This window comes from Uloborus diversus, chromosome 10, assembly GCF_026930045.1.
Source record: "Uloborus diversus isolate 005 chromosome 10, Udiv.v.3.1, whole genome shotgun sequence".
Lineage (NCBI taxonomy): Eukaryota > Metazoa > Arthropoda > Arachnida > Araneae > Uloboridae > Uloborus > Uloborus diversus.
In genome coordinates this window covers 29169101-29181357 of record NC_072740.1, presented here as the reverse complement: position 1 = coordinate 29181357, position 12257 = coordinate 29169101, and the positions used below count along the sequence as shown (strand labels likewise).

General features: G+C 32.2%; 1 protein-coding gene across 1 annotated transcript in view; it reads right to left on the bottom strand.

Moving 5' to 3' along the window:
- Positions 1-12257, bottom strand: part of LOC129231448 (zeta-sarcoglycan-like) — a 270742-nt gene that overhangs the window by 27262 nt on the left and 231223 nt on the right. Inside the window, exon 5 of the mRNA XM_054865767.1 lies at positions 11447-11548. Within this exon, the coding sequence (XP_054721742.1) occupies positions 11447-11548 (102 nt within the window). The remainder of the gene's footprint in view (positions 1-11446; positions 11549-12257) is intronic.

Genomic DNA, 12257 nt, shown 5'->3' with positions numbered 1-12257 from the left:
GATATAGGCCGAAATGTATGCAAAATTACAACTTTCAGAAACACGGATTAATATCGCCTATCTGCACTACTTAAATTCAAATACTAATTTCAATTCAATACTTAATTTGATTAACGTTCTGTGATAACTATTTGTTTGTCCTCATACTTTCACTTTTTGAATGTTATTTATCATTTCACCGTACATGCAATTTTTATAAAAACAAAACTTGATTATTTTGATATATACATCATATACAATATGTTTCTCCTTTTTCATTTTTTGTGCATTTTTGTCATCTATTGTACGTTAGCTTTATTGTACAAGCTTGCTTATTTTATTTCCGCTGAAAAAAAAAAGAGTGCGAAAACAACGTCTGATTCCACCATTCTCCTATTAGTATTAAATCCAAAACAGATTTCTTCAAATATCTCGAAAACTCATTTATGCAGATACCGCCGTTTACCTACCCACAAAAGTATACATATTTATATGTAAAAACAAAAATGAGCACTAAGAGAAACGGCTGAGTCTTTTGTATGAAATTGGAATCGGCCATTGAATTTCACCCTGAAAAATTTCGTAATTGAAAATCACCCATTAAATTTCTAACGAATAGGATTTGGAGTGATTAATCATTTAAGGGAAAAATGGGGACATTAATGTTGCAAAGCATGATGTATACGCTGATATTTATCAGCATTTTCTATACCAATTATTTCAATAACCAGGCTAAATTAGTTAAAAACTGGCATTGAGAATCCAAAAAATCTCAAGATGCTCATGTCAGTTTCAAGTTCAATTATAAAAATTTGGTTTTGAAAAAGAATTTATTAATAAAATTAAGACAGGGATATTGATCAGAAATATGTAAAATATACTCTGATGTATGATTTTCAGTTGCATAATGCATCCAATGAACAAGATTTTCCAGTACTATATAAAAATACTTTAAGCTAGTATATCCAAACCTTGAAATCTCAGACTTAAATATTAAATAAATGTAGTTATTTTCTTTTTTGCTTATTATAATTATTCATTTAGAACCTATATCTAAGCAAAATTTTGAAGTATTTGACATGTATCTAAGCAAGAAAAAGGGTGTTTTCTTCTGTTACTTTATACTATCTATCTGATTATTTTTCTTTATTTTATGAATAATAAAATTTAGTGGCTATCTCTAAATTTTTACACTATACAACATCATAAGTATGCTCTACAGCTATGAAAAAAAAAAATTGAAAGTAGGATTGTATTTTTTTTTTTTAAGTGAAATGGAATAATTTCCATTGAATTACTAGTTTCTAATTCAATTATTTATAGAGAGTGAAAAGGGGAAAACCTGACGGTTTGAAATGAACTCATTGATAGTTCAATTTTTCATTCCCTAAGAATATCATATTGTATCAGCTCAAAAAATAATTGAAAAAATATTTCACGAACAAATCTGACGTACCCTACTAATTCATGGTTTTATAAGAATATGTTTCTTGTGATATTCAATCAAGAAAAAAATAGGTTTATGATTTTAAGAAACTATATATTTTTCATGATTTTAGGTTTTTTTAATACGAAAGTCATATTTTATACAAGTTTCGATTTTTTTTGCTATCTTGAGCTGCCGACAAAGATAGGGTTAAGGACAATTAAATTTTATTAATTTCAGAATTATATGATGAACACGGTAATGATAAATTTATTTGAAAAATAATATATGGTATATATATTTTTTATTTATAACAAAGTCAGAAGAAACACTATCTATTTATTTTCTAACACGATTTCACGCAAATGGGGCCTTCGTGATTCTATGGTAGAATCTTCGCTTCATATGCCGGAGGTTGCGGGTTCGATTCTCGCCGGTGCCCTGGGTGTTTTTCCCTCTCTATGTGCTGTAAATCTTTCTTGTTTCGTCTTATCTGTTAATAAAGGAGTCCAACCTTTCGAGGCAATGGCACCAATCTTTCCGTAGTATATTTCGGACACAACAACATTTCAAGCAAATATTTTTAGTTGGAAATTGAACTCTAGAAGCTATATGCAATGCATGGAAACAAGTCAAACCATCCTCAAAAGTCAAATACCGAAATTAAAACAAGTTATTTGAGCGAAATTTATAGAAATAGATTCCTTGTACGTAATATAACGTGCCAATTTTTAATAATTTCAGAAACTGGTGAATTACTATTTTTTTTTTATTTTTACACAAAGGCAAATAGTATAAGTAAACAGTTTGCCATATAGTTATTTTATTAACGCTTCTATCTACTTTTCTTTTCTCAAAACTTTTAAACTCATTACTTTGAATGATATTCTATTTCTGGTGTAAATAACCTATATTGGCTCTTACTAGAAGAATATAAATATATTCATGTCAAATAAATTTATTTTTAGTTTTCTTACTTAAATATAAATGGATCTTGTCGACCTGAAATGATGAATTTTTCATGTAAGCAGTATAAGTAAGAAATCTATTATGAAATGAGTTCGTTAGATGTTTTATGATTTTCAAAAAAAGCGTTTTCAATTCTTTATCGTAGCACAATTTTTGTTTACTTAGTTTTTTTAAGGTCGACGGTATTTGGGTTTTGATTTAGTATATCTACATATTACTAATTCTAAGTTAGAGTTATTCAGGTTTTAAGAAGTTCTCTTTTTATCTAGATAAAACATACATAGTGGTTTTTTTATAAATTGAAGTTTAAATATAAGGAAGAAAGAATTATAAATGTCATAACTATATCTAAATACTATTTACAAATCTACAGGGAACATAAATAAATGACACTTTCTTTGTGAGTAAAATGAGAACAATGATAAAAACACGAATAAAAGTAATTAAAGTAAAAACACGTGCAAACACCTGTTTCGGGTCGACAGAAAACTCTGTATTTTGTGCACGGATACAGAGGCTGTTTTTAATAGACACGAAACAGCTGTTTGCAAAGTTTTAAACTCGTGTTAACAACGTGTTAAACGAGTTAACTCGAGTTAACAACGTGAACAAAAACTAAAGTTTTTAGTTTTTATTCACGTTGTCTCATTTTAATCTTCTCAGAACAACATTTCAACCGTTTTGAAAGCTTTTTTATATACAGTTGAACTCGCTTATAACGAAAGACGCGACCACGATATTTGCTCGTTATAAACGAGTGCTCGTAAAAAAACGGGTTTGTGAAAAAATCATTAAAATTCTCACATATTTGCTTTTTTTGTTTTCAATTTCTCTACAGTACCAAAAAAGTTAGACAATTAGTCAGTTTAAAAGAATTAACTATCTCCTTCTTGCGTTATTGATGTCTTTCGAGGAATATTCATTAACCAAAACAACTTCATTTTCACCCGTTGCTTCGAAAAACGGTTGAAACTCTTCTGCATATCAAAGTACATTGAGTATGTTGACGATAGTACAGCTTCAAATTCTTCACAATTTTTGTTATTGTTGTCACTTTTATTGATTTTTCAATTTGAATTAGCTTGAATTTGTGCTACAATACAGTAATTGGAAATAACATTTATCGGAAGTGGTAACATTGACGTCAGCAATTATGCAAGTTTTCAATGCTTCTCTAATTGCAAATTAAAAATGCCGTTTGACTTATTTTACGGTTTCAAGGGGTCACAGTACATTTTGAACTATTTTTTTAAATTTATAAATATTGTGTTTTTCTTTGAAACCATAACATACACACTCATTTCGCAACCACTAATTTATTTTCAAAATCTTAAAATATTGCCCACACTTTTTAAAAATTCAAAAAATTTAGGGAAATTTTAATTTTTTAAAATCCCTAAGGCTGTTTTGTTTTTTCACTTATTTAAAAAAAGATTTTTGCTAAGCAATCACAATATTCATCTCTAAAAATCTGTGCATTCATTTGTTTATATATGTATTGGAACATTTTCTGTGATTAATTATGTAAAAAATCGTAATTTTTTTTAAAAATTGTTTTTAAAGGTATAACATGCTCTAAACATTTGAGTAATTTATAAAACGCTTATCCAATGCACAGTTTTGTTAAATATATTATCCTGACTGCAAAAAGTATTACTTTAAAGCTGTATCTTTAATAGAAAAAAATCCTTAGGGATTCTAATGACATGAAAACACAAAAAAAAAAAACGATCACCGAGAATAAGCAATTTAAAAGTTTTCTTTTGCAAAAGAACACATAGTGAGGATGACCTAAAAATACTCATATCTTTTTATTGTATATTATATTTGAATTGAAGCGATGAAACTTTTTCCTTGTGTTTGGAATAATTTATAGTTTTTAAATAAGCAATAAAATATTTTTTGATCGTTTGGTCATTTTTGAGGTACTGTGACCCCTTAAAAAGCATAATTTTGCTCGAAGTCAATAGAAACTTTATAAATCCCAAAAATATTGTTCGATTTAAGCGGGGTTTGCTCGTTAAAAGAGTTTTTATCCCGTAGACTTTACATCGTACCAACTAAATATTTCTAATTTCCTCGTTAAATCCATGTTCTCGTTAAATCAGGGCTCGTTATTAGCAAGTTCGACTGTGTTTAAGACAAATTAATTTAATTTGGAAGCATCATGACTTTTGCTTCACCTATTATCTTTTCCGTTCAAAAAATGTAACATTTACTGTAAACGAGGGCAAAGTCTCTGAAAGTAAAAGGGTTTTTGTACATGGCAGCCCATTGAGTTAGACTGATTACTGATAATCCAATCAATGGATTTTACGCTCAGAACGCATCTTCCATTGACCGTTCATCTGATTACGAACGAATTTTTCTACCGATTTACAGAAAGACTGTGAATAATAGTGGGAAGAGAATTCTAGTTTCACTTCAGTTTGAAAACGTACTTGGCGTAAAAGGCAATGCATCTATTTTTAGAAAAATATCTCACTGTCTCTTTCGATGGAATGTTTTCTCTCACATCGCTTCTTCTCATTAAAAAACAAAATCCTTAATACATAATAGACAATGATCGAGTAACTCTCCTCACGTCATCAACAATGAAACTCGCACCACAGCATGATAATTTGCTAATTTATTTTGGTAATTTTTAGCATGCAGGGAAAGGCTTTATTGTGACAAGGCTGAACTGCATCCGGTTACTTAACAGTTTTACTGGTAAGACTCATTCAGGGGAATGAAGAAACGAAAAAGTGGTCAACAATGAACGCTATGTACTGGAGTTCTGGGTTAATCCACTGGAGTTAGGGTTACATTTTCAACTATCAAAATATCACCAAACAGGCAACTGCTTCGTTCAAATGTGGAAGCAATTTTCACCCGTCATATCTAGACCGGTGATTTTCCAGTCGAAGGTAAATATGTCAGCATGCTGTATATAGACTTAAAAACTGCGGGTTCATTATTAATACAGATCGTTGAATAAGTTATAGTAACTTAACAAACATCATGGAGTACTTGGAGCCTCAGTCTGACACCACTGCAACTGAACTATAGATGATTTTTTTGTGTTTTGTGCGAAACAATCGTATTTAAAATCGTCACAAAGCAGTTTTTTGCTGTAATAAAATATGTCTGCCTATTTAGGAATTTGTTTTGCTTATTATCCATGTTACAGTGAAACTTGTCTAAGTTGACCACTTGTGGTGCACTACTTCAGTGGTCAACTTAAACAGGTGGTCAACTTATAGAGATTGAATCATATGATAAGATCTAATTCTGTGCCTGAAAATAGCGGTCAACTTAGACAGGTGGTCAACTTACAAGGGTGGTTAACTTTACAGGTTTTACTGTACTCGAATTATCCGGATTTCATTTATTCGGATTGCCTTTGGTTGAAGTTAGTCTGGATAAACGAGAATGTACCTTATTTGCAATCTTCAACAAATAATAACTTCATTCCACAAAACGTTCCACAATTCTTAAGAAGGGTAGGGTGCATCCTGGTGGCTCGATATCATATAGCAATGTGGGGTATATATTGTTCAATCCACTTGCAAATATGTGACATTTTCAGATATATGTGAACACTTAACTCTCGTAATTAAAACTTAGGCTTTTGATTTTTATGTATTTGAAAATTGGGCACAATTATGAATCGTAATGTCAACTTTCAAAAAAATAATTTCAATTTAAAAGTTACTTTCTTATTTCTCCGAGTAACATTAAAATTAAAATGTGGGCAGCGAATAAAATGCTTTTTAAAGGTTCGTCTGCACAATAAAAATAAATAATTCTATAAAATTATATATATATATATATATATTCAGCATTGAAATCCACAGTTAACGTTCCATCTCGACCAAACTTGGCAGGGAGGTACTTGGGCTCTAGAAGGACCGCAGAGGGGGGGGGGGGGGGGTATTCAAACGCCAAATTAAAAAAAAAAAAAACAACGAACCGTTTGCGTTTTAATTTTAGGACTCGAAACTGGCATTAAATGGCTCTTTCAACCCGAAATAGTTAACTGATTGTCTGGATTTCAGTCTCATTCAAAAGCTCACGAAAAATATCCCTGAAGTAGATTCATTTCCTTCGGATTTCAAAGCCACCAGAGCTGTAAAATCACAATAAGAAAATTTATAGGCATTTTAAGGAAGGGAAAATCAATTTTAAATTGCAAATTGATCTTGTGCGCGAACTCAGTTTTAATTACCTTGAATAAAATCACTGAGAAGAAATACATGTTGCAGTTTTTTTCCTCGAGAAAGAACATATGAGGCAGTGAGAAGCAAAGGGATGCAAGTGGCAAAATTAAAAATTTGGAGATAACCAGTACACAAATGGTTGGTGAACCCCTCCTCTATCTTGGGGCAAGATATAGTACTAGTAGCCCTGGTAGGTTCCAGTATACAGCTTGATTTAGAAAAAAAATTCAATGATAGTCTACCTAGGAGCTGATCTATAAACGCGTTTTTACTCAAAACTTCAAAATGTCCATTTGCATCTCTTTGCTTCTCACTGCCTCATATAAAATTCTTGCTTTTGCTTTGAGACCTTTCCTGTGTAGGAATTTAAGCATATCCCCTTTGGATAATTTTTTTGTATTGCCACCGGAAGATAAGCAAGCATTTTTTTCTTCTTTTTTGTGTTAATGGAGGGTTGCGTTTAATTTAATCGGGACTTTTAGATTTGCCGTTCACGTTGTTTAAGAATGTGAATTTTGAGGAACGGAGTATTTTTCTTTTTTTTTTTTTCTACTTCAGTCTGATTTTTGAACTTATAACTCTTCGAGTTGAATCGAACCATTGCTTCGGTCACTCATCTGGTCAGTGCTAATTCTTTATTAGCTACCAGCTTGTTTGGCACTCTTGGCTTCCTTAAGAGGTTTTCCAACTCCAGCTCAGTCACTTCCTACGCCGGGCTGAGGAGTGCTAATAAGCACGAAACTTCAGTCCTCGGATGGAATGACTGAGCTGGCCGTGTATTTCATGTATTTCTGCCTTAGCCCTGGCTATAGGGCGGTAACTTACTGAGTAAGTCAATCACTATTTAGGGTTTTCCCCCTTCCCATGAGGGGAAAAAAATTGAAAAAAAAAAAAAAGCAGGGTTCGACGCAGGAGTCTAAAGTTGGACGTTTCGAAATCCAGGAGTCAGCCGTTTCCACCTATTCCGCAGCCCTGCCAAAAAGCTTTTCAACCAAAATGACTTTTACTAATATCATACCGATTTTTGAGACGGAAAGTCTTTTTTAAACAAAGGTTTTTCTTCTCTTGGTATCAGATCATCATAATTAAGAAATAAGAGAATGGTTAAAAAAAAATCATTCCAAACACACACTATTCTTTCCATGATTACGATTTCATTGTTTTTACTTATTCTTAAGTTATCTATTTTGCTTTTTATTCAAAATCAGTCATCATTGAAGCATATTGAATTAAAGTTGAGATAAGAAGGTATAATGTATTTTAAAACATTTTCTAACGAGTGCATGAGCGTCGCGGGCGGGGGGGGGGGGGTCCGAGGGGTCCGGACCCCCTCAATAATTGAGAGTTGGACCCCCACAAAAGTTGGAATTTTGGACGATAAAATCCATTATTTTGGGAAAAATCATTACTGTTTTAATTCCAAAAAAAGACGATAATTCACAGTTACATAACACATAATTTATTACGTGAAATGCAGTTGTGAAATGTTTAATTATTATGTAATTAAAACAAAAGGAACTTTGCTACCACAAAAGGAAAGTAACTGTCTTCAATGAAAGCTCAGAAGCAAAAAATTATCGCTGAAGCGGTGTCAGAAGTCTAAACTACCTCGCAAGCAGGTCCGTCATTTAGAATTTTTACGGAGAGGGGTGAGGGGCAAAGAGTAAATACTCCATTGGAATAAAAAAAAAATAATAAAGAATAATTTTTATTTTCTCCGTCATTTGCTATGGAAGGACAGGAATTTTAGGGTCATTATGTCAAGGTTAGAAGACGCTTAAGATCAACAAAAAAAATTTCTGGTTTTCTACAAAACTGCTGCAACAGCAGAAGAAGACTACCTCTTATAACTGATATGTCGCCCTCTCCCCCTTTTTTTAGAAGTTGCACCTCCAATTTCATTTTAATGATAAAAAGAAAAACTTTCAGTCTTAAAAATGGACAGATAAATAATAAATGAGGATATACAATAAAAGTGAAAAAAAAATATTTCTTTTCTTTTTTTTCCAAAACGCAATCTCAAAGTATTATTTAGGAACATCGAGATTCTGTATTATGAAATTATCTTACCTGGGCGACCAAAATATATTTTAAATCGAAAAAAAGCTGAAATACACAGAGAGAGAAAGAGAGAGATTTGAAATATTGTAATGAATAATCACACTACAAGTAATATAAAGTAAAAAAATAGACTTAAAGTATCGGTGTACAGTATTACAGTAGTTCAAAATGTTAAAAGTGTTTTTATTGAAGCCACAGATGTAATGTCAAAATAAAAAACTATCCAGCTGGAAATTGAAAAAGGAACTTTGCTACCACAAAAGGAAAGTAACTGTCTTCAATGAAAGCTCAGAAGCAAAAAATTATCGCTGAAGCGGTGTCAGAAGTCTAAACTACCTCGCAAGCAGGTCCGTCATTTAGAATTTTTACGGAGAGGGGTGAGGGGCAAAGAGTAAATACTCCATTGGAATAAAAAAAAAATAATAAAGAATAATTTTTATTTTCTCCGTCATTTGCTATGGAAGGACAGGAATTTTAGGGTCATTATGTCAAGGTTAGAAGACGCTTAAGATCAACAAAAAAAATTTCTGGTTTTCTACAAAACTGCTGCAACAGCAGAAGAAGACTACCTCTTATAACTGATATGTCGCCCTCTCCCCCTTTTTTTAGAAGTTGCACCTCCAATTTCATTTTAATGATAAAAAGAAAAACTTTCAGTCTTAAAAATGGACAGATAAATAATAAATGAGGATATACAATAAAAGTGAAAAAAAAATATTTCTTTTCTTTTTTTTCCAAAACGCAATCTCAAAGTATTATTTAGGAACATCGAGATTCTGTATTATGAAATTATCTTACCTGGGCGACCAAAATATATTTTAAATCGAAAAAAAGCTGAAATACACAGAGAGAGAAAGAGAGAGATTTGAAATATTGTAATGAATAATCACACTACAAGTAATATAAAGTAAAAAAATAGACTTAAAGTATCGGTGTACAGTATTACAGTAGTTCAAAATGTTAAAAGTGTTTTTATTGAAGCCACAGATGTAATGTCAAAATAAAAAACTATCCAGCTGGAAATTGAAAATTTTTCATTTATCATTTCAGTTTCCTTTTTGAGGCTTAGCTTAAAATTCTGTTTTTAGAAACTTCGGTTTTGAAAGCACGGGAGAATATCCAAATCCCATTCTTTCCCCTAACGTCAGCAACGATAGCCTACAATTGCGTAATTTAGAATTTCAATGTCGAAAAACTTCCGGGAGAGCACCCTCACTGTAATCTTGGCAAAACACACACTCCCCACTATTAAAGAGTGTCTTAACTTTCGATTTCAGAGCGTCAACTTAGGAAATATTCCAGAGATCCCCTGAATCTTCCCTCCCACTAATAGAACTAAAGAGCGTCTAAAACTTCGTGTTTAGCCCTCCATTTTCTAAAAAAAAAAATTGGGATGAAGCCTTTAAGGTCCTTTCCAACACCATCGAAAGTTATCTTTTAATTCAGCTTTTTCGAAACTTCAATTTCAAAAAATTCTTTGTTCCCAAACATGACCTACAATCGTGTTTTTAAAACTTCGATTAAAACTCAATCTCTCTCCTCCCAAACATCACCAATAATCGTCTAAAACTGCGTTTATAGAACAATAGTTTCGAAAATTTTCTGGAAGAGAATCCCCCGCACCCCCGATTTCGGGGTCAATATTATGCTTCAGTAGGTTAACTTAGCTCAAAATACAGAAAAAAACAGTTAAGTCATGCAACGTTAACGCTTCATTAAAATATCTTGGAAAAAATTCGCTACAGGAAAATAACACAGTTGCTAATCAAGGTGTTTCAGTTTATAAGATTATGTATTAAATGATAATGTTAATCCAGTTTTACTGTACATGCTTTTTCTTATGCAATTCGAAATTAGAAGTTTTAAAGTTGGTCCCCCACAATAAATTTTATCTGACGACGCCAATGAACGAGTGACTGAAGTATTAACTATAAAACCAAATGGGGCTGGGTGGAATGGTGGTAAGTCGTTGGGGGCTCTTCTACTCCTTTATCCCGGGTTTTGACCCGGGTCGGTAGATTTTTAAGATTCAGAAAATAGTCAGGGTTCATGTTGTATGATTATGTGACATGTAAATGATCTCATGGGTATTATTTTGGCTTTGAATGCCCTCGACAAAATTAAATTCCTAGTGCAGTTTTGCATACAAGAGAGCCCAATGTCTCCATCTGATTGTAAACGGGCATCAAAATTATCTGTGCCATTGACATCCGCACCTTAATGGTGGCGAAAGAAAGCCTGGATGCCATATCGGGGGATCACATAGTGTCTACGAATGGTTAATAGCCAATACGCGCAATCCTGTTAAAAAGAAAGTAAAACCCGAAACTGCTGGAAGCAATTCTACCCTTATGATAATTCCGCAAGTCAGAATCCCGCTCGCTGCGTTTTGATTTCAAAATTAAGAATGACAGACAGATTTAAAAAAAAGAGCCCCCCCCCCCCCCCAAAAAAAATGCATATGATGAACTTTATGTTCATTTCCTCCAAAGTTTCCATTCAAAGTTAATTAAAAAAATATGAGGATAGTTCACAGTTACCGGCCATTGTGGTACAGTGTAAGTTGACCACTTGCAATGCACTTCTTTAGTGGTCAACTTACAGAGGTTGATTTATATGATTAGGGCTAATTCCGTGCCTGAAAACAGCGGTCAACTTAGACAGGTGGTCAACTTTATAGGTTTTACTAGTATAATTCAATCCTTTATTTATTTTCAGCTCCTTTCGTTAAATTAGAGTGAATATAAAGAATGTTTAAGCAAAAATGATCATTATAAAAACTGTCGATTATAAACTAAGTGAAACTTACCTTTCTAGACTGAACTTGCGCGGCATACAAAGTGTGCAGAAAATGAGATTGGCCTTCTAATCGAATTCCATCTTTAAAAATACGTAAACGGCCCATACCATGCTAGAAATGAAAAACAAACAATCAAAAAACAATATTTTATGTTTTAAATATTTTGAAGACCATTTTGGAAAGGACAACGTTAAGTATTTTTACAATATTCAATTGGGGTTTTGCAAAACTTTTATACTTTTTCAAATATTGAATTTAAAAAAAAATCTATATCCTTAAAAAATATAGCTTGTCTAACGGGATAAAATTTAAACGCAATTAAGTTTGTTAAATTTATTTTTTCAAGTAATATCACTAAGATTCAGTAGAATATAGCTTCGAAAATAATATTTTTCAAACAGCAATCCTATTTTAGTACTATATGCAGCACGGAGACCTAAAATAAAGCAAGAATACTGTAAAATGCATTAAAGCAGAGGAAAGGTGGGGCACACATGGGAATTTTCTCATTTCTTCATTTTTCAAATAATATTAACAATTTCTTAAAGCAAAAGTATTGCGATGATTGGCTAGTCTTTTCTTTATATCATGGAATTTTTTTGAGATTTTTAAAAAATGAGGCAGTGAGAAGCAAAGGGATGTAAGTGGTAAAATTAAAAATTTGGAGATAACCAGTACACATGGTAGGTGAACCTCTCCTCTGTCTTGGGACAAGAATACAGCATGATTTAGAAAACAATTCCAATGAAAGCCTACCTAGGATGTTATCTTTTAACACGTTTTACTCAAAACTTGAAAATGTTGACTTACATCCTTTTGC